This window comes from Zalophus californianus, chromosome 4 (assembly GCF_009762305.2).
Source record: "Zalophus californianus isolate mZalCal1 chromosome 4, mZalCal1.pri.v2, whole genome shotgun sequence".
Taxonomy (NCBI): Eukaryota; Metazoa; Chordata; class Mammalia; order Carnivora; family Otariidae; genus Zalophus; species Zalophus californianus.
The window spans coordinates 54751731-54774689 of record NC_045598.1 but is presented as its reverse complement, the minus strand read 5'-3'; the positions used below and the strand labels follow the sequence as shown (position 1 = coordinate 54774689).

The 22959-nt window shown below is 39.7% G+C and overlaps 1 protein-coding gene across 7 annotated transcripts in view; it reads right to left on the bottom strand.

Moving 5' to 3' along the window:
* Nucleotides 1–22959, bottom strand: part of SGIP1 (SH3GL interacting endocytic adaptor 1) — a 213008-nt gene that overhangs the window by 7885 nt on the left and 182164 nt on the right. For all 7 annotated transcript variants that reach the window (XM_027618919.2, XM_035727226.1, XM_035727228.1 and 4 more), the window contains 6 exons: nt 19331–19442; nt 11178–11333; nt 5853–5985; nt 2882–3084; nt 1675–1739; nt 945–1109 (listed from right to left, as the gene is read on the bottom strand). In XM_027618919.2, the coding sequence (XP_027474720.1) occupies nt 945–1109; nt 1675–1739; nt 2882–3084; nt 5853–5985; nt 11178–11333; nt 19331–19442 (834 nt within the window). The remainder of the gene's footprint in view (nt 1–944; nt 1110–1674; nt 1740–2881; nt 3085–5852; nt 5986–11177; nt 11334–19330; nt 19443–22959) is intronic.

Sequence of the window (22959 nt, the reverse complement as noted above, 5' to 3'; positions counted from 1 at the left end):
CCTGGTGATTATGATATGGGCAACATTTTTATTCTATCTGCCCTATGCCTAGAACCCAAATACTGCATCTTATGGGGTGCAATACTAGTATAAAATATATACAATTTCTTAAGTTTTCAATTTCCCAGACCAGCTAGTTGCCTTTTCACATTTCCACATATGAACACTTTGCAGAGGTTTGGGTTTTAGGATAGGTTGGGAGATTTGTTTCTGGATGTGGGAATCCAACTTGTTATGGGAAGAGTAACCATATAACCTGGGTCACTTTTGAGAGTGGAAGGGTTATAACTAATAATTACATGAGTACAGCAGGCATAAAAACCAGGAGTTATCCTGACAAGTCATTGATAAGTATAATCACCCTAGTGTTGGAGACTCCTTTGCCAACAAACTATCATGTTGTGCCAAAAACCTGTCTCATGGCCATATTCAGCTCATGGGCAACCATTTCTGGTACATGGCCTAGATTCTTTAAGGTTGCTTATTTTAAAGTGAAATATGGATCCTCTAGATTCCAGCTATGCCTGACAAATACAAAATCGATGAAGCCTTGTTGGAGAAAAAAAGTCTTCAGGTAAGAGGTAAATTCAGAGGCACGTAGCATTTATTTTGTTTGTCAAAATAAAAACAGTAGGATTTACTCCATTAAATTAACCTCAGTATATATATGTATATGTACTGTATATACTGGGAATAACTGGTCATTCCTACAGAAGAAACAGAACCAGATAAGTAGCCAGGGCCTTCCTAATTCTGACTTCCAGGTTATTATCCCATTTTTGCTTCATTCTACAATCGGTTTGCTTTCTAACTTGGATGAGAAATGGGGATTGGGAGTGAAGAAGAGGAAAAGAAAGATGAGCAAATCAGACACTATTCCTTCTTGAGAGAGTAGCTAAGGTGACCTATTTTTGCAAATGAAAACTCACAGGATGCCCACTTACCTGCAGCAAACCTTTTCTTGATGAGTGAGAACCGATACCCTGCTCCAACAAGTTCAATGTCACATCCAGAAAGAGTGCTTCCTTCACTTGTGAACTGCACAACCAATGGGGAGGGTTTGCTTGGGCCTTCAGACAACTGAAATCTCGCCAATAAAGAACCCACCCCTATAAAAAGAGTATCATTACAAGATAACAGTCAACACAACATGCTGGATATAGTTTTGGAAATTGTATTCAAAAGTTAACATACAAAATCTAACTTACTAGAAAACAGTATATGTTTCAGTGACAAAATGGTGATGAATAAAATTTATCATGAAATATCATGAGGAACTTTTTTTGCACACTGATGAAAGTGTAATTCAACCAAATGGTACTTCAAAATTTGGAAGCATGTTGCTTGGAAGGCAATATTATTTTCCTAGTCAGAGGAAAGTGAGAAATACCTCAACTACCAGGGAGTGGAGATCTGACACAAAATGAAAACATGTCTCATTAAAAGCTCTTCTCTTTTTGAAGTATGGTCTGTTTGATGTGGGGTTGGGCAGAAAAGGGGAAGTAGAGGATTCACTGAGGAATTATTTGCTTTTTATTGGTTGAAATGAGTATATACCAAAACAAAGTGAAATATTTTGCTTGCTTCTAACGCTGTATATTTTAATAGTTTTCTAATACCTGAAAGTTATTTCAGCTTTATATATTAAATAAAGTAAGCCTGTGATTACATTACCTCCATTTTCTGACTTCTGAGAAATATCAGGAATCTTCCACAATATTCTTTGTTGTTCAGCATTCCTAAAAATAAAATAGGTAAAAGGCTTTTTTGTATATGCAAATGTTTTTGTTTAATGGAAACCATATTTTTTCTAGATAGTGTTAATTTAAAAAATGGATCTTGACAATGTTAACTACAATTTAAGCATTATCTATCTATCTATCTATCTATCATCTATCCATCCACACATAAATTCTCTTTTTTCTGTTCCTTATTGTAACTAGCCACAACACTGTCAGATATGAAAACATATAGAGGACAATGCAGTTAAATTTTTTGACACCTACTTATCATAGACGGTAAGTCTTAATTAATTCAGGAAACTTAAGTTTTAGCTGTTGTATGGATGACTTTTTTTTTAATGTTTTTTTTGCTTCTGACAATCACATGGAAAAACTAGAATAACTTTTTCTAACAGAACAAGTTCTTTTTAACAGCTACTATCAGTACTCAGTGTCTCTTCAGTGGCTGTTCCCGTACCTTCTCTAGTGGTGCCTTTTTAATAGTCCAGAGGCTACAAAACAAAACCCTGCATTTCTCAGACGCCCCTGCAGTTAGGGTCCTAGATGCAGATTAGGGTCCACCAATTACAGGCACTGCTTGAGATTTGGAGGATGGAAGGGGGGCAGAGGCCCTTCTCTTGCCATATTTGTGGTTCTTTCCTGCTAGCCAGCAGCCTAACTGAGACGTGGGGATCTTCTCACAAAGTGCTGCATGCAGTCCAGTCTCCAGTTGTGTGAGCGTTGAGAAGCAGTTAAGGCAGGTGGGTAGGAAATTTCTTATCCTTGGATCAACGTGGCAGTGGTGAGTTCTTGAATTCAATGGCTCCATGGGCAGCTTTCTGATTTCTCTGCTTCTTGGTTGTGACAGAGGGAGCACCTTCCCTGGCGAGTCAGTACTGCAGCGTTCTGGGACACGTTCTTGGAGATCCAGTCGAAGGCTTATTCCTCTCGCACTTCCACTGTTGTGTGAGCATTTAATCCCTGTGTTAAATCCTTCTCTGCTTAAAATAACAGAACGGTTTCTGTTTCCTGCCCTGAACCCTGACACACAGGCCTGCTGTGATGTCCTCCTGTAGGAAATAAAAATGCTAAGAAGGCTGTGAGGCCTTTGCCCGGAAAGAGCCGTTTGGGAAAGAGAAAGGGGACTGGTGGCTCCTTACCAGACTGCGGGTGGGAGCACGGCCTGGAGCTTGGTTACCCCTCCATCTATGGGGACCAGGAACTGCACATTGTTGAGGGCTACGGCCGTTGTCATTGCATCCGTATTGTATTTGTAATCTATGCGCAGGTCAGTGCTGGCCGGCTCGCACCGCCAGTTCACGGCCAGGTTCAGAGGTGTGGACTGAATGCCCTGGGCAGACACCTTGCCAAATGACAGGAAAGAGAATATTTAAGACTCGACTGTTAATCTGAAACAAAGCCAGAAGTTATGATTATCTCCCATGGGAAGGTTCTGAGCTGTCAAATGTCATCGTGTAGATGGTGCTGCTCACAGATGAGCTCTCAGTAAATAGCACCGTGAAGGGTGCCCTGTGAAAGAGAGCTGGGTGCTACAGGGAAATTGTTACAGATTAAAAACAAAATCAGTCGCTGAACACTCTATATCACTTTAGAGTTTACAATGCACTTGGGTCAGGTAGGGAGGTGGTAGCACACTGGTTAGGAGCTGAGGCCAAGGAGTTAGACAGTCTTGGATGTGAGTTCTGACTGCCACTTACAAGCTGAGTGATCTTGGGCCAGTCACTAAACCTCTCTGAGTCTCAGTAATTTCTTCAGCTGCCAAATGGGAATTATAACAATAATATCTACCCATAAGCTTGTCAGGGAAGATCGAAGATATTTTATGTGAAACAGCATAGTGCCTAGCACTTAGTAAAGCATTAACATTTTCATACATATTACCTATTAATACTCTTATCATACTTTCGCTTCATAACACAACAGTGAGTTAGACGAAGCAGGTTACTATCACTCCTTTGGGATTTGCCAAAGTGAGCACTTGAACCCATATCCTCTAACTGGAAGGGGTACATTCTACTGTCTCCCGTCAATTCTAGTTAGAGTCCACTGTGAGTTTGACCAAGTTTGCAGAATCAACAATATTGTCTTACCCAAAGACAATAATACCAACTTGATTTCTGGATCCACAGTGAAAAATTCATAATGTTATTATTTCTCAACTATTCACTGTGATGATGAATAGCTTTAGGAGATTCTTCTTTTACCAGCACACTCACACCGTGGGGGTTGTGTGGGTGATGTCTACACCCTTGTGGTTTTATGCACAGAGGATGGGTTTTGCTGATTTTAAAGTAAACAGCTCCCTTTAGGCCTAGCAATGCCTGCACATATGGACACCATGGGGAAGGAGCCTGAGGGCAGGCTGAGCTCATAAGGCAGCAGTGGTTGCGGCAGAAATAAGCCCAGATATGGGTTATTGTATAAAATGATAGACATGGCTTTTGATGACAATTTTAGTTAGACAACCATTATACGTTTTTAAACTTTAAATGTTTTTTGCAGCATAATCTTCTGCAAATGAACTTTGCTTTGGAAATATGTTATTTAAGGTAAATCAAAAGCAGAGCAGACAGACCCCTCCCTGCCCGTTTCTGCGCTCTGTCTCAGTGGTGGTTCTTGACTTCACAGTGGCTCCTCTCCCCAGTGATGGCGCTTTTTGGGTTTGTGAGGGTGTGTTTTTGATTGTCCCAGGCCCTGGGGGATGCTCCTGGTGGCCAGAAACTAAACATGCTGAGATTTGAGGGCAATCCCACAAAACGCTCCTTGCACCTCCCACCCAATTCCTTCCATCCCTGGAAAACACCACCACCACAAGTAAACAACAGCAAAAAGGATTCCTCAGAGCTCACTTTAAAACAAAATGGTGGGGCGCCTGGGTGGCTCAGTCGTTAAGCGTCTGTCTTCAGCTAGGGTCATGATCCCAGGGTCCTGGGATAGAGCCCCGCATCGGGCTTCCTGCTCCGCAGGAAGACTGCTTCTCCCTCTCCCACTCCCCCTGCTTGTGTTCCCTCTCTCACTATGTCTCTCTGTCAAATAAATACAGTATTTTTTAAAATAAATAAATAATAAATAAATAAAACAAAATGGCAGGCCTAGGGCTACTTATATTTTACAAATACTTTGAAATATATTACGCTATTAGCTCCTCACAACAACCTACAAAATATCTAGGCAGGAATTGTTATTGTCCTTATTTGCAGATGAGGAAACAGAGGTTCAGGGAGATTAAGTGCCTAAAGTCAGTGGCCTGTAGGAAGCTGACTTAATTCCAGAATGCAGCTTCTTGCCTTCAATTTAATACTTTACACCAACCTCAGGTTGCAATAGGTGAATTTGGTCTACTTCCTAGATTCACTTAATGACAAATATGGAGACAAAAAAAAAAAATCCCACCGCATTTAAGAGTAAAAAAAATGTTTTTAATCAGAAGTGACAATGTAGACGTGGTGTTTGTAATGAATGTTTGTGAAAGAAAACAAGTACAGGTTTATTTTTACCCCTCTGGGCATAAAGAACCATGCATGTGCCTCAAAATTTAATTTCTCATTCAGGGAAACTTTTTATTGGAGTTTGCTTTTTTTGCTCTTTTTCATTTCTCTCAGAAGCTTAAAGCAGTCACTAAATGTGTTTAAATGTTTTGGGGAAAAAAGTTAAATAAAAATGCATTTTTAATTATATTTTAATTATACAGGTGATGAATTTCTGTGGTATCATGTTTGTTCAGTATTATTGCTAATGTCCAAAGCTTAGAGGATATTATTCTTACAGGACAAACATTCATTTGCATTTTTGTAAAATGTTCTGTCATGTAGATACTTTACTTTTAGTGGCTTCCTTACAGCAATATAAATAAGTGTTTTCCAACCTGGAGGATATATTACCACCACAGTGAACTAGTTTACCAATATTTATAATCTCAATTATTGGAAGTTTCTGCAACTTCATTTTTGTAGTCTCCAAGTAGCCTTTTAAGTTTATTTTCTTAAAAATTATAGCTTTTAAGTTATATTAAAAGAAATGCTATTTTATTTACTTTTCTTTAATGTTAGACATGTTAGAATATACATTTATAATGTGAAAGAGACACTCTGATCATATGAATAGGCTTACCTGATATTTGAGCATGTCCACATTATAATATGTAGCCTGGGGTTTTTGTTCCGACACTTTCTTTAGGTGAGTCATCAAATTTGGCATGTTTACCCAGAATTCCTTGGTATTGGCATCATTTTGGGTATTATCGCTATTTAGTTGGGAAGAAAAAATTATTGAGTAGCATCTTGTGACAAATACCTACCCAAAGAAGCATCTTAGCAAATTATCACCTGTTTCCATCTCCATCTTTGACAGTCTATAGAGATCATATTATTAGCAGTAGTATAGTTTTAGTACAATTGCAGTTCTGAATGGCATTATATTAATAGATTAATGCCCATAGGGAGGCATGATTGTATTGCTATGAATCTCAGTGAGTACCCAGTAATATCAACCAATCCTGATGATAACTGGTTGCTTTAAAGAGTGAATTATATATTAACCCAAACTTAATAGCCCTTTCTACATCACTAGTTTTCCTCTGAATTAGTCAGTTAATGCAATCAAAGAGCTGAGTACATTGATTTTTTTTTTTTTTTTTACTTGACTTGAACAGTAGTTTCTCAGAAATTACTGAGTTAAATATTTGGCCAAATGTAAACACAGTCTTTATCTCCAACTGAGGGGAACAGGGCGATACTAAAACTACTATGGTATTTCATCGAAGAACAGCTAAATCATAAAACAGTCACTGCACTTACAAGATGATCCTGGAATGTGAATGATAATAATCATGGTAGTTACTATAGAGAAGTGCAGTCTTGATGAATTCAGGAGTTTGGTATTCCTAGAGATTTGTTTTGCTCAGATGTCTGTCCACACGTCCTTCACCCAATGTATCTTGAAAATGCTTGTCTCAATGACAAAAGGAATCAGGCAAGAGTGTGAAAAGCCTCTGCTCACTTCCCACATAATGAGGAAACTTAGGGCCCAATGAATTCAGTAACCTGACATACGATTCACTTACTGAATGACAACCAGAGGTTAAGAAGACAGAAGGGTGATAGTAATGAAGTGATGATGGCAGGGGCGCCTGAGTGGTTCAGTCAGTAAAGCTACCAACTCTTGCTTTCGGTTCAGGTCATGATCTCAGGGTTGTGAGACTGAGTCCCACGCTGGGCTCCGTGCTGAATGTGGAGCCTGCTTAAGATTCTCTCTCTCAGGGCGTGTGGGTGGCTCAGTCGGTTAAGCCTCCCTCTCTTGATTTTGGCTCAAGTCATGATCCCAGGGTCACGAGATCCAGCCTTGTGTCTGCTCGCGCTCAGTGGGGAGTCTGCTTGAGATTCTCTCCCTCTCCCCCTGCCCCTCGCCTGCTCACACTCTCTCTCTTTAATATAAATAAATAAATCTATTTTTATTTTTAAAGATTCTCTCTATCCCTCTCCCTCTGCTCGCCCGCCCCCAAATAAATAGTGATGAAGGCAGGTGAAAAGTAAGTTGCTATGGTTCCACCTCCAAAAGTCAAACAAATTAAGAGAGTGAGTCATAAAAAAAAAAATCAGGGCTTTCTTCAAAACTGCTACCGATCTGTTAGGAGGGACTGGTTTTGTGGCTCAAGTCTGAGTATGACCCATGTGGTTCTGCTGTGCCCTGGTATGGGTTGTTGAGAACAAAACAAAGCTCTCTAACTCTGTAACTCTGCTGGAAAAGACTCCTGCCTCCTGAAACTTTGGTCCTGGTCAAGCTGGGCTAAGGATGCTGATGAGGGCTGTCTAAACTTTTATTACCTAAAAGCATCCAACTTACCCAGAGGCAGGAGATAAGAGTAATAGAAAGTCAGTGAAATTAAGTAATTTGCTTAAGGTTAACAGCAAATAAGTAACAGAGTCAGGATTCCAGCCCAGGTCAGTGGACCACAGGTCATACTTTCCCACTGTACCAAAAAGAGTTACAGAATTAACATCCAGCAACATGTCATTAATTTGTACTAAGTAGATCTGAATAGCTGGGAAAATTTCAATGACACTATTTTTTAAGGAAATGTATATTCTAAGCTTAATGACAAATTAAGCTTCGTCCTATATCTACAATAATTCTTCAGAGAACTTGCTTTAATAAATATTCAAGAAAGCTTTGCCAGTATCAATAGAGATGTCAATTAGACAGAGATGCAATTCTGGAATGCTCAAGAAGTCTTGAAAATTCTTTAGTCTCATGACTGGTTTAACAATTGTTCCTGAATTCTTTACAAGCACACCTCTTTTGTTAGGGAAAAGTAGACGTAAACTTCAATTTGGTCCCTCCCGAGGGATTGCAAACCTAAATGTCTTCAGGTGCCAAGCTGTTAACCTAAATGGAGTCTTTCAGAACACATAAATGAGAGAATTGGCTGGGTCTAAGGCTTGTAGTGCAACTGAGAGGACTTGATTGTGTTGCCTTTTAAAAACTAGGGATAGCAGCAGTGATGGTGGAACCATCCTGCATAACAAACCCTCATAGGTTCCACGACTGTGGTTACTGGTCACAGTCCTGACACAATAATCAAATATTTAGAGTTTATAAGGTCCAAATGAATGAGGAGTGTTTGTTTGTTTGGTTGGGTTTTTTTTTTTTTTTTTTTGGTCTTAGCAAATAATAATGTAAGGGTCTATATAATGTTTTGTCAGACAAAAAACATACTCAGAGTGTGATTTAATTCGATTCATAGGACTGATATATTACTATAAATATAAAACTCTTGCAAATATGCCTAAAATCTTGGCCACATAACTACCTAAAGATGCAACAAAAACCGTGACAGTAGTCTTATTAACAAACAAACCAGTGAGATGGTGGCACATAATCCCTAATTTCAGTTGGAGGAATCTTGAAAAATAAAATTAACTCGTTCAACTGGGTGTTGTACATTAAGTGGTGAATCACTAAATTCCACACCTGAGGTGAATATTACACTCCATGTTAACTAACTGGAATTGAAATAAAAACTTGAAAAGAATTAACTGGCTCAATGTGCACATCAAAAGCAGGAAGGGAAACTTGAAATAAGAAGTTGCTGATTTCTAATCTTGATTTTTTTATGTTTATTTTTCATTCAATAGGTGACCATTTCCTTTTTTATTATTTATTATAATAATACTTTTTATTATTATGTTATGTTAATCACCATACATTACGTCATTAGTTTTTGATGTAGTGTTCCGTGATTCCTTGTTTGTGTATAACACCCAATTATACTTTTAAACCTGGAATCAAGTTTTCTAGTTAAAACATGGCAACGACCAAAGAAGGGAAGGTGATCTTCGTAATCACCTGAAAGACCCGTGACTGTTTTGTCACCACTGGAATGAAAAAGTCTCACTCAGTGAAGAAAGTGACTACAATGGTCCTTCAATTCGAAATACCAACAAACTTTAGTCATTTCTTTTTTCTTTTCTTTCTTTTTTTTTTAGAGAGAGAGCGCATGCATACATGTGTGCACGCGTGAATGTGGGGGGGGGCACCGGGAGAGGAGAGGCAGAGGGAGAGAGAGAATCTTAAGCAGGCTCCACACAGGGAGCCTGCTTTCTCACAACCCTGAGATCATGACCTGACTCAAAATCAAGAGTCAGTGGCTTAACCAACTGAGCCACCCAGGCGCCCCAACCTTTAGTTATTTCTACATAAATATCCAGCTTGACAAAATTCTTTAAATCATAGTTGAGTTGTTCATTCATTCAACAAATGTTAGTTAAGTCTTTACTAGATGCCAGGCGCAGTGGAAGATATCGAGGATGTGATGGTGAACTAAGAGATGTGTTCCATTCCCTCATGGATTTTACAGTCTAGTGGGGGAGATGGATGAATGAAGAAACAGAAATAAATATATAATTATTAATTCTAGCAAGGGACAAAGGGGAAGAATAGGGTACCTCGAGAGACAACAACAAGAGGACTATTTGGTTTGGGGATGGGGGATGGAGGTGGAGAGGGGAGTGGAATGGTCAGGGGAGGCCAAGCAGAGCTGAGATCCGAAGGGTGAGTCAAGGTCAAGGTGCAGAGGGGTAGGAATAGTATCGGAGGCAGAGGAAGCAAGCACACAAATTTCTGACGTGGAAAAGGACTCCGCCTGTTCTTAAGACTGTCAGGTCTGGCTGGAGCCGCAAGGATTCTGAGGCAGGACGGTGGGAGCTGCTATCAGAGAAGCAGATGAGGGTAGATGACTCAGGGCTTCAAAGACAATTGTAGTAAGTTCCCTTTCTGGTATAGACGCAATGTGAAGCCACCTGAGGATTATGCATGGCGATCACCTGATTCACCTCAGGAAAAGTCATTCCAGCTGCTGTGTAAAATATGTAGGCATGGGGCAAGACTGGGCACAGGAAGGGAAGGAGGAAAACCCTTTCAGTGGTCCGGGAAAATGACAGTGGTCACTTGGACAGGGGAGGTCACAGTAAAGAGAAAAACATGACCACTTTAGAGAGAGATTTTTAAGTACAATATCAGGACTTGATGATGGAGAGGAAGCTGTCAAGAATGACATCTTCTGTCTCATTCATTGCCAGTAATTAACTTGTATAGCTGATCATTTTTAATAGCTTCATACATGTGTATGTTTGGGTGAATCTGCACGTATGTAGGTATGATAAAGACATGTTCAGATGTAATAGTTAGAAAATGTGAAAAAGTATATTTATACAAACTCACATAAGCTTCTTTGAATACATGTAAAGTTCCATTGAAACAATTACCATGACCATGAAATTATATATTTCACAAGAAAGATTTTCAAGCTCATGTGAAGGATAGCTCAGCGTTCACATATCATTTGATTTTAAAAGATGCTACTACGACAAATGGATTTTATTCCTTTTATTGGGCTGATTTCCCACCATCCTTATCCACTGTTTACTGATGGTCAGTAAAACAGACCATGAATAAACTGTCACTAATACAGATTTTATTACCCTAAATGTCTCTTTAGCCACTTGAGATAGTTGGCCATTAGAATACATATAAGCATCTGCACAGGAGCACCCACTGAAGACTTAGACAGGTGGCAAAAGCTCTGGGCTGAATCTACAAACATATCGGAGTAGGAGTAGCGGTAATTTCTCTACCGGGCTACATTCTTGTTAAAGTATATCCCTCATGTAAGTATCCAGTGCTAAGCTATGCACATCTCTAAAGAAATTGTGCGGGGGGGCCCTGGGTGGCTCAGTTGTTAAGCGTCTGCCTTCAGCTCGGGTCATGGTCCCAGGGTCCTGGGATCGAGCCCCACATCGGGCTCCCTGCTCCGCAGGAAGCCTGCTTCTCCCTCTCCCACTCCCCCTGCTTGTGTTCCCTCTCTCGCTGTGTCTCTCTCTGTCAATAAATAAAATCTTAAAAAAAAGAAAAGAAAGAAATTGTGCAAAATATATTTACCAGCAGAGAAGTTGGGGATTTGGCAGGACGTGTTCTAACCTGCTGAAATTTATCACCCGAAAAGTCAGAGCAGCTGGTGATGGGTTGTTGGCAAAGTGTCTGGTGATACCAGCAGGAAAGGACAGAACCATTTCTCCAGTAATCTTCACGATACACCTGGCATATCAGAACACAGGAGAGGAAGGAAGAGAGGAAACCCAGGTCAATATGCTGTGAATCAAAACAGTTGTGAAAAAGAAATGATTTATGTAACAATATTACACAGCAGGAGAGACCAAAGGTAAGCTCTTACAATTCCACTGTCAACTACTAAATCAGTTCTAAGACCCGAGAATGCAAGGTTTGTGTTACCACGTATCCAAAAGAGTGGTCATTTGCTGAATGTGTTTTTGAACTGTCAGAAGAAAAATGCAGCTTTTTTCTTTCTGTAGATCAGTCTATATGTTCACCTCACAGATAGAATCATCTGTTCTGATGGTTCTGTCTCTTCAATTTCTGAATCTTTGGCAGCATATTTTAAGATATTAAATCAATTGCACAATGTCATCACGCAACTCATTGTTGGGACTTATTTTAGTTCTCAGTAACATGATTGGTGCCCTGAGCATGTTCTTTTCTGTACTCGAGAGGTAAACTTCTTGCTTCCATTTAAGCTATATCTTTATCCCATGTCTATTTGGCTGAAATTGTAAAAAATCAGTCATATAAGTTAGCACAATAAGATGATAATTTGGAAGGAAGAATAATTCTTTTTCAAAAAGGGCTTTATTGGGGCATAAATGACATACAAAAAATGGCACTCATTTATAGTGTAAAATTCCATAATTTTTGATATCTTATACACCTGTGAAGCCATCATGCAATCAAGTTACTGAATGTATCCAGCATCCCTAAAAGCTGCCTCCTGCATTTCTGTGACCCCTCTTTCCTGCTCTTCTCCATCCTTCCACTCCCTATCCCTAAGCAATTGCTAATATGCTTTCTGACACTACATATTAATTTGCACATTCTAGAATTTCATGTAAACAGAATCATAAAGTATGTGATTCTTTTTTGATCTGGCTTCTTCCACTCTGTAATTATTTTGAGATTCACCCGTGTAGTGTGTGCATCAATAGTTCATGGCTTTATTGCTGCATAGCTTATGGTTATAACACAGTCTTTTTTCTTTTTGATCCACTCGTTGGTTGACATCTGGATTCTTTCCAATTTTTGGGTATTACAAGTAAAGCTGTGATGAATATTTTTCTACAAGTCTTCGTATGGACATAGGCTCTCATTTCTCTTGGTAAATGATACAGGAGTAGAATCCCTGGATCACACTGAAATCAAGTAGTATTAATCCACCAACTTTGTTCTTTTTCAAAATTGTTTTGGCTATTGTAGGTCCTTTGCACTTTCATATCAAATTCATAATCACTGTGTCAGTTTCTACATGAAGTCAGTGTAGGTCCAATTCACCCTTTATCGCCTGCACAGAGCAAATTATTATTGGGCCCTATTTATAGACTTTTTCTTTGCCAACAGGCACTATGTTAAATTTTGTCAGTAGAGGGCGCTGAAAAGACATTGCAGGAAGAGGAGATTTTTTTTTTTCTCCTTCCTGGTTCCAGGGTGCTTGCTAGGCAGACTCCTGCAGTAGTTAGGGCATATCTCACGCCAGGCTCTTGCAGTACAGGAGGCCTGTGTGTCACCTCCGTGTTGCAGGGGGCACCCCCAGTCTGTGGGTATTGCTGCCCATGTGGCTTGGATAGTGCCCAGTGGCACAGGCAGCTTCCCTAGCATCTGCCTCCTGGAGTGCATGTGTCTGGTCTGTCCCAGTGCCCAGATCCTGCAATGAAAGTGGGTTCTCCAGCTCAGCCTCCTGTCATGTGCACAATAGCCAAAACAAGAACTTCTATAACTTTAAGTTCAGGAGTGTACACTCTAGGGAACTTGGGGTTCATAGATGGAAACTCTGCTCACATCTGAGTATAGGGAACTCTATTTGTCCGGTAGTCACCTCGTATGGCTGTGTAACTGTGATTAATGAGATACATGTGGCTCAGGGGAGATGGACCTTGGAACATATTTAAAATAGCTTATGTGAAGAACCGCTACAGCCTTGTATGTATAAGGCTGGGGTTGAGGTAGAGGTGGGGGGCAGATGAGCTTCCTAAAGTTGCCATGTCCCCCCCCCCCCACTCAGATATTATCATCCATGACTCTGCACTGCTCTGGATGAAAATTCTGGTTTCTGGAAGTTTGCACTTCCATCTCTTCTGGAGAATACTGCCGATCTGCCAGTTGGGGTGCCAATTCTGCTGTCTTCCTTCTCTTTTAGATACATAAACCATGCTTTATTTACTGGTGCTGAGCCTGGACTTCCCCTTAGGCCGAGTCTACTCTTGATGTTTTTCAATATGTGGATGTGCAGGATATGATTTCACAACTCTAGAAGACAACAGTAATTAGTCAGAGCACTTGTTAAATCAGACTTCAGCATCTACCCTCACTCGGTGTGTTGTTGTCAGCAGCGGCAGCTCAAATGTTTTCTAATGAGTAAAGAATCTGCTCAGTTGCTTTGCCAGATTGCTCAAAATGAGATCTAAGTGGTGTCTTGGTGGGGGACAAAGTTTCTCTTTTGAAAACTAGTCAGTGAGAGGAGGGAGTGTTTATTAAGTCAGTAAGCGTTTATCAGCTCCTAATTGTATAATTTTTGTTTGAGTGGGGAGGCCATTTAAAAATGAGCAAAACAGCCCCTTTCTTCAAAGGGCTTCCAGTGTTGGGCAGCTGCTGAGAGAAGTAGTCAGTACAAACCAATGTAAAGCACCGAGTTTCTTCATTTATATTACATTTCTGGATTGTATCTCAGCTGTCATAGGCAAAATTTACTGATTTATTAATTCATCCAGTAGTTATTTATGGATCTGAAATTTTCTATACAAAAATGAATATTTCCAGCGCATATTCACTAAAGGAAAATCCTTGTTTAATGATTGTTCCTATCAGTATGCAACGTGGCTACATTTCATGTGAGTTTGAATTACTGAAATCTAAAATCCAGCAATATGGAGATATTAACAAACTCATGTTACGAATAAAATTTGAAATCATGTGAATCCCAACAAATGAAACACTTGTCAAGAATGGCAAAATTTCGGGCGCCTGGGTGGCTCAGTCATTAGGCGTCTGCCTTCGGCTCAGGTCACGATCCCAGATAGGGCCCCTCATTGGGCTTCCTGCTCGGCGGGAAGCCTGCTTCTTCTCCCTCTCCCACTCCCCCTGCTTGTGTTCCCTCTCTCACTGCATCTCTCTCTGTCAAATAAATAAATAAAATATTTAAAAAAAAAGAATGGCAAAATTTCAAAATCACCTGGCTAAGTGACTTATAAACTGGGTTCTCCCCATGGCCACAGGCAGTACCACATTAGCCAATCAACAGACATGCTGGCCAATTTTGGTCAGGAAAGGTGTGAATTTGATATATGTGAGGTCATCAGAAGTACATCCCTGACATGAATGTAACTTCTGTATACTGCTGTGATAAGTAAGCGCACAGTCTTCATTTCAAGTGTACATACCCCTGAGCAGATGCAGCCTCCCTTCCTTTATTTACAATCCCCTTTCATTGGCTCAGGTCCTAGGCAAACTTCTTTTCAGGTTTCAAAGACTCAGTTCAAAGGCAGGCCTTTCTGAAACCTTCCTTAATATTCTCTTTATTCAGTCTTCCTTACTTTTTCCTTTCTCTAGATTCGTTGGACAGAGGTACAGATTTTTTTAAAACTGTTTCATCGCTTCTTACACATACCTGACCCACTATTGTGAAGGCAAGTGCTGTGTCTTGGGTTCTAGAAAGGCAAATGTGCATGACATAGAACATAGTGCAGAGTAGGAACTCAATAAAATGCCAAAATAAATTCACACATGGAACAATTATACACAGGGTGACTATACAATGTACCAGGTATTACGTAATGCCCTGGAAAGGGCAGTGAGAAACAGGACAAATGTGGTCTTTGCCCAAACTTCCAGTTTAATTGGGGAGACAGACAGTTGAATAAATAATTGAAATGTGATGATAAGGGAAGGATAGAAAATAGCTGAGAGACATAATTTTTCCAGGAGAGTAAAGAATTAATCCCTAGCACCAGGGTTGTTCAAATAGGAGCAAATAACGGGAGATGTATTCCCCAGCCAACAGCAAAAGTTAAGGACTTCTCTGCCAATGAGCAACTGAGAAAGACTCAGGTGTCAAAATGCCTACTACAGGTGTTGTCAATACTCAGAGAAAGAGTGTAACTATACTTGAATGGATTATATATCATAGCATATAACAATATATATAACATAGTATATATATTTCTGTTTCCAGTGTATGGTCTGAAAGCAAATGGGGAAGGTTTTGGGTGCAGGATGAGAAGGAACCACAGGCAAAAGCAAATCCACATGGCTTTTCTGTATCATTTCTCTATGTGGTGCTGTGTTTGACTTTATCCTCCCCCTCCCCCACTCACACTGTGATAGAATTTTTGAACTTGAGATGTTTCCTTGAAAGTGAATAACAAAGGAACAGCAATTAAAATGATTCACTGCCTGGAGCTGAAATTAAATTTAGAAGAATGTCACCTCATGATCTGTTCATAAATTTCAGATCTCATAATTTCAATGAATTACTGAATCTCCCATCTACCAATATGCAATACATACTGCAACTACTTATGGCGATATAATTGAAAACAGATTCAGTATATGCAGTCATCTCAAGTCAAACACTAAGTTCATTTGGAAGAGCATAAGAAAACACCAATATTAATTTGGCTCAAGTGCCACATTGCTGGAATGCCAAGGTCATGGATACCAGGCTCCCAGGTGCAGACCTGGCCACACACCTGCTATGGTGTGCTGGGGAAACTGAAACAGGATGAAGAACCCAGCTGGTCTAGGCACAGACCCACAAAGTGACTGGTAGGCTGCTATACCACTCCTTTGGATTTAAAGAAGATTATTATTAAAAGCTTCTTAACTCCCCTTGCACCATAACTACACCTCTCCTACAGTGGACGATGTATTATATTTATGCACAAGTCTTATTTTCACTGATATAACCCCTGTCTAGCACAATGGCAGGCATATAGCCGTCATTCTGTAAGTGTTAGGAGAGTAATTCAACTCAACTCGTTCAGCAATTGTGCCAGATCCTGCTTTAGATGCTGAGCATGTAAGAACGAAGAAAATGCTCAAAGTCCCAGTTCTCATGGATTTTACATTCTAGTGGGGGAAAGAGACAGACAGTGACACTGAAAACATGCAACATGTTAATTAGAGAGAAGGGCGATGGGAAGGGAGAAAGGGCCGACAGCGGCGGGGAAGGCGTGTTGCTATTTGCACAGGGTGGACAGGGAAGGTCTCTGGTACGTCTGCTGAAGAATCCTGAAAGAGGTGAGGGGGCAGGTAACTCAGATAGCTGGAGCAGATTTCAGCCAGGCTGAAAGAGCAACAAATGCTAAGACCCTGAGACGCAGGTAGGTTGGCCTAAATGGCAATATATGAAGCCAGTGTGGCTAGAGTGGAGTAAATAAGGACACCCGTGATGGAGACAAGATCAGGGAGGTTGGGAGCTGGAAGGGGAGAAGGGTCTTGAAGGCCAGATAATGGAGAGCCTCATAGACCATTGTAAAGCATTAGCGTTTTTACTTTGGACAAGGTAGGAGGATACTGAGCAGAAGAGTGAATATTGAGAATAGATTTTAGGGGTCAAAAGTGGGAGTACTCTGACTACCAATTAGGTCTCTGAATAAATGAATTAATGAAAGCCAGTTAGTAAGCAGACAAAAGAAGAGCTTATTTCTTGTGTGATTCCCAGTGTTTTTCATGCTGGTATAGACACCTTTCCACACTCCTGACTATTCTTATTCTTTTTTTTTTTTTTTTCCTTTTGGAAAGAGAGTTTGGGGGAGGGGCAGAGGGAGAGAAAGAGAGGGAATCTTAAGCAGGCTCCATGCTCAGCGCAGAGCTGGACATGGGGCTCAATCTCATGACACTGAGGTCATGACCTGAGCTGAAATCAAGAGTCAGAAGCTTAACTGACTGAGGCACCAAGGTGCCCCCCTGACTACGCTTATTCTTTAAAGGTGTGTTTCTACCTGCCTTTGTCAATTCCAGTCAGCCTGAGCTTTAAAGGTATAGGTAGGCCAGTCAATAATAAGTAATACTTAGAACTGGTATTATAGAAAGTTATGCAAATTCTTTGTTTGAAGGAGAGTCTATAGAACAAATGTGTATGTGTATATGAAGTACATATACAACTTAGGCACATGGTGCTTACTTGCTCTAACGGTTCAAATGCACACTCTGTATGAGGCAGCTTTTAATTCCTGTTGATATGTGGATGTGGCAAATTACCTTCCTGCTTTGAAGATGAAAGAGAAAAGACATGGGAGAAACCAGAGTGCTACAGGCTGAATGTTTGTGTCCTTCCAAAACGTATATGCTGAAATCTAATTTCTGGTGTGATGGTGTTTGAAGGTGGGCCGTTGCGAGGTGATTAGGTTATGAAGGTAAGACCATCATAAATGAGATGAGTGCCTTTATAAAAGCAACCCTGAAGAGTTCCCTACTACCCCCCCCCCCCAAACACACCCTCCCATTTAAGGTTGCTGTGAACCAGGAGCCTGCCTCTGGTCTGATACTGAATCTGCCAGAGCCTTGATCTTGGACTTCCCAGCCTCAAGACCTATGAGAAATAAATTTGTGTGGTTTAGAAGCGACTCAACCTACAGTATTCTATTACAGCATCTCAAATGGACTAAAACACACTGGAGTCCATAGTGTTGGTTTGTCTACAATAGTTTGGGCTTAGAATAAAATCTAAATGTTGTAAAAAAGGACATGACATTTAGGGAGGTTGATAGATCCCACTGTCTCTTGATAGGGCACTTAAAGGTAGAGTTACTAGTCATGTTTCCCAGTATAATATTGTTAGATTTAGGCTTATAAAAACTAGCGTTTCTGAAGTGTAAAGAGGATTTCACACTTAATCACAAAAATTCTCACTTAAAATATATGTGGAAATCCAAGTTCTAATTATACTTAATTATCACTCTTTAAAAAATTTTCATAAAATGGTCTAGTGTTCTATGTGAACATTTTCTAATTCTCACTTCCATGGATACTAAGGTCTTCTAAGTCCTCGTCCTTGTAAGTAAAAAATAAAAAGCAATTCTCTCCTCACTTAGGTTTGTCCTTTGTTTATCCATCACATTCAGGCCTGGAAATGTGTTAATGACACACATGAAAGCCAGTTTGACTTCGGTGTTTTGTTCTCAGTGTAGACTAATAATCACTCTTAATTCTTTTTTTTTTTTTTGGATCATATACCTCTTTGTGAAATTGATGGAGGTTATAGACCCTCTCTATGGACAAATGTACATATGCACACACAACAAGATATGCCGTATAATTTCAGGGAATTTATAAACTTCCTGAACTCTATCCAGAGAAATCCTTATAGAAAAGCAAAATATTTAATCATATTACAAATGCATTCAGAGGTCAAGTTCACTGTCACTGTGTACTGTAATAAGTGAAATCAGGCTCAGTAAATAGGGAGTGGTGCATTTTTCTCTAGAGTTTTTACTTTGCTGTGATTGTAATTTTTTTGGCCAGTTTTTCCTTAGTTAGTAAGGGTAACATATAACTTGTCTTCTTACTAATCTCTGTGTTATGAAATGTGTGTTTTTCCAGGTTCTCATTCCAGTGCACCATTTCTCAGTTTATATGTGAGTGATTCCCATTCAGCAAAGACTAAGACAATAAAGACATGATCTAGACATTTACTTTTGTGAGATAATAAATTTTTTTGCTGTTGACGGAATTGGGTTAGGACTTTCTGTAAACTTGCAACCAAGACTGAACCAGAGATTTCTAGGGAGCAAGATATTAGATTATCAGTCCTTTTGGCACATTTTTTTTAAAAAGCAGTGAATTAATAGTTCTAATTTAAATTTTCTCCTCCATTCTATGTATGCCACCTGTTATTGTTAACCGAATTTTTGTTTGTTTGGTTGGTTCATTTTAGGATAAAGAATGAAATAGTTATATTTAGGGTGCCCCCCTCCCCCACTGAATAGGCTAGAGTTTGGAGAGTACAGTGGACGAAGCCCCAGGCTTACTTGCTTGGATCTGCTCCTTTGAAGTAGGCATTGACCGTTTCTGTAAATGCTGCTGCAACAGGGAGGGTGTCCTGGGCTCCCATGGTTAGGGGGCTGGGTCCCCTGGAAGAACCTGCACGAAATGAAAAACTTTCATTTATTATGGACATAGGAGACATATTAGTATATGTGGAACTTAAAGCCCATTTAAAAAAGGATTAAAGGATGAAATCTATTACTGAAAAAACAAAATGTGCTAAGAACCACATGTGTGTATTCAACATAGAGCTCAAGTATTTAAAAGGAAATATTTGGCTGGTTTACAAACAAACACACTTGAAATTAATTCAATTACATATTTTTCTAAGAAAAAAAATCCAAGCAGAAGAATAAAGTCATAGGGGGTTTTCAATGTTTTACATAAAGCATAAGGCAGTATTTGAATGACAGTTTGTACAGCAGGTATTTAATAAAGAAAATGATTAGCTTCCTATTTGAGCACTCACCCTACACTCAAATTTTTTTTTGTTTCTTTATTTTAAAAGAGACAATGGCCATGGGGTACCATGTCAGACATTGTCCTTTTCTGGATTATTTCTGTTTCGAAAAGCCCAATTACCTTCAGATCAAGTAGGCTCAAGTTTACATGTCCAAAAACATACACAACATAACATACACCATGACTTAGCGCAGACACACAAGTACATCAGTTCATAGTCTAAACAATAACAGCAACACTCGTGTTTATTGAACACCTGCTACACGCCAGGTTCTGCGCTAGAGGGCTTCCAAGAATTATCTCATTCAAACCCTACCTCAGGCCTTTAGGATAACCATTATGATTTCCATTCTATGGAAGAGAAAACTAAAGTTCAAAGAGATAAGGGACTCACCCAAGATAACAGGTAAGTGGCAAAGCTAAAATTCAAAGCTAGATTTGCTGCCCTATAAAGCTTGTGTTTTCCGCATTATATTATACAGTTTGCCTAAATGAAACATTCCCTTTTATGGTTTTGATATAACTTGAGGTTTCTGAAAGGAGCAAAATTTAGGATTGTTGTCTTTGCTATTCATCTCTAGGCATGGTACTAGACAGTAAAGTTTTAGTAATGACAAGTATTTAATTATGTTGTCGCTCACTGCTTCTCCTTCCTATCAAACAAAGCACATTTACTCTTCCCCACCCCAGGGCAGACTATGTATTATGCTTTTTTTCTTTTACCTTTGGTAACTTCTGTACTCTTCTCCGGCCATTAAAAAATCTACCTTTGTGTATCTACCTCCTCAATAAAGTTTTCTTTGGTAATTCTCATTCATGCTGGTCTCTTCTTTAACTGTCTTCCCTTGGCTTTCAGTATTTTGGACTTGGTAATTGATTATTAACAAATACATGCTTACTCTCTACTATGTATAAGGCACTATGGTAGTTTCAAAATTAAGTTAAACATCACCAAAAAGTTTGAAGTTAAACACAATCCCTGTCCTCAAGGAGTTACAGTTCAGTGTGCTAACATCATCATTGTCAGTATTTACCAGCATTACCTCCAGCACTGTTATTTGTTGCACACTTAGTATGTGTTTTACATATATTGTCTATGTAATGTATGAAGTGAGTGGAGAGGACAGAGAAGGGTTTCATCGAGAAAGTGATATTGGAGAGGGGCAAACCATAAAACAGACTTTATAGTTCTTTAACTATAAAGAACAAACTGAGGGTTGCTGGAGGGGAGGTGGGTGGGAGGATGGGTTATAAATGGTTTGAGAACAAATAGGATCTCACAAGGGGGAGCAAGAAGGCCCAGCGTGTACTTACGTGTGGAACTGAGCAAATATACGGCCTTTTGAGAAACCACAGGAAGTATGGCACTCTTTGCATGTGAGTGTGCGCAAATGCAGTGGGTATTGAAAGGTGAGACATGGAAGGAGATGAGGTTGGGGGCTGTTAGAAATTAGCTCATGAAAAGTTTTATATAAACACTTAGGAAATTTTATTTTATAGGTGATTTATAAGCATTAAAATCATAGTTACTTTTTGATAATGTGATACAAATCTATGGATGCTTTTCGAAGCCGCGTGCACACGTATACAGTATTCAAATAATTTGAAATAGTGCTTGGAAGTCCTAAGACCGAGGTTAAGAGCACCATCTCTAGAAGATGGGAGGCCTCTGAAGTATTTGAAATAGGGAAGTTATGATGGGCTTGAGTTTAAATTGCTCTAGAGATAGCATGGCCGATAACTTAGGGACAAGGACAATAATGTAGATGAAGAGATCTCTTAGAAAGAAAAATGGTAAAACTGGCAAGAAATGCAGATGTTAGCAGATAAAGGGAATGTCATAGACATAATATTTTTCAGTTTTGCAAGGCATTTAATGGTTTTCCATGCTATTCTTGTGAATAAAATTGTGAAAGTCAGGTGGATAATAGTCTCGCCAAGTGAATTGACTATTAGATGAATCACAATATCCAATGAGCATGAATCAGTGGTTTTACATCTGTTGTGAAGGAAGTCTCTAGTGGAATACCCTAGAGTTCTATCCTTAGTCTGGGCCTTGGATAAAACTGGGAAAGATGCTTAGAAATGACACCTTGTAGTGGCCAAAAGCATGGGATCTGTCATTAGACATACTTGGGATTGAGTTTTGTTTCTAACACTTGTTATTTACATGACCTTTGGCAGGGATGATATAATAACACTCACTTCTTAGGCCTGTTTTGAGGATAAAATGAGGTACAATATTCAACACAGTGCTTGGTCCATAGTAAGCACTCATTAATTTCCCAAACAATTGTTTTGGGAAAAACTGGTTTGGGTGAAAGAATATGTGAAAAAAATATTTGGGGGATGGAGTTGATCATCAACTGTCATTGCTGGGCTCCAAACATGTCATCAGTTGAGCTACATCAGTGGATGAGTAACAGATGGATCCCCAGAAATGATGGTTTTACTGCTTTTTGTTTGCATGCTTTGTTTTCAAGCTCATCAGGTGGTAATCAGGCCACTTATCCACAAGCTAAATACCAAACTCTTCAGCGTAATGATGGGCAAGACCATCTGCAGTGCTGTAGGCTGAATGTTTGTGTCCCCCCAAATACATATGTTGCAAATCTAATGCCCCAGGTGATGGTATTAGGAGGTGGGGACTTTGGCAGGTGGTACAGTCATGAGGGTGGAGCACTAATGATTGGGATTAGTGCCCTTTTAGAAGAGGCCCCAGAGAGCTAGCTTGTCCCTTCCACCAGGTGAGGACACAGCAAGACCAGCAATCTGCAACCTGGAGGAGGGGTTTCTCCAGGACCCAACCACTGACACCCTGATCTTGAACTTACAAACTTCCAGAACTGTGAGAAATAAATTTGTTGTTTATAAGCCGCCTGGTCTGTGATAATTTGTTACAGCAGCCAGAATGGACTAAGACATGCAGTCTGACCCATGTCTATCCACGACCCACCTACCTCCATACCCTCCAGAAACCCTTTATTCAAGCTATGTTTACCTGTGGGCATTACAGTCCTTATTTAGATCTAATCTATAATGCTAGGAGAGGAGAAAACATCCGAACTTTACAAAGAACCCTTTTACCTTAAGAATCCACTGCTTACAATTCTAAATTCTTCACATCTTGATACACTGCAATTAATATGCC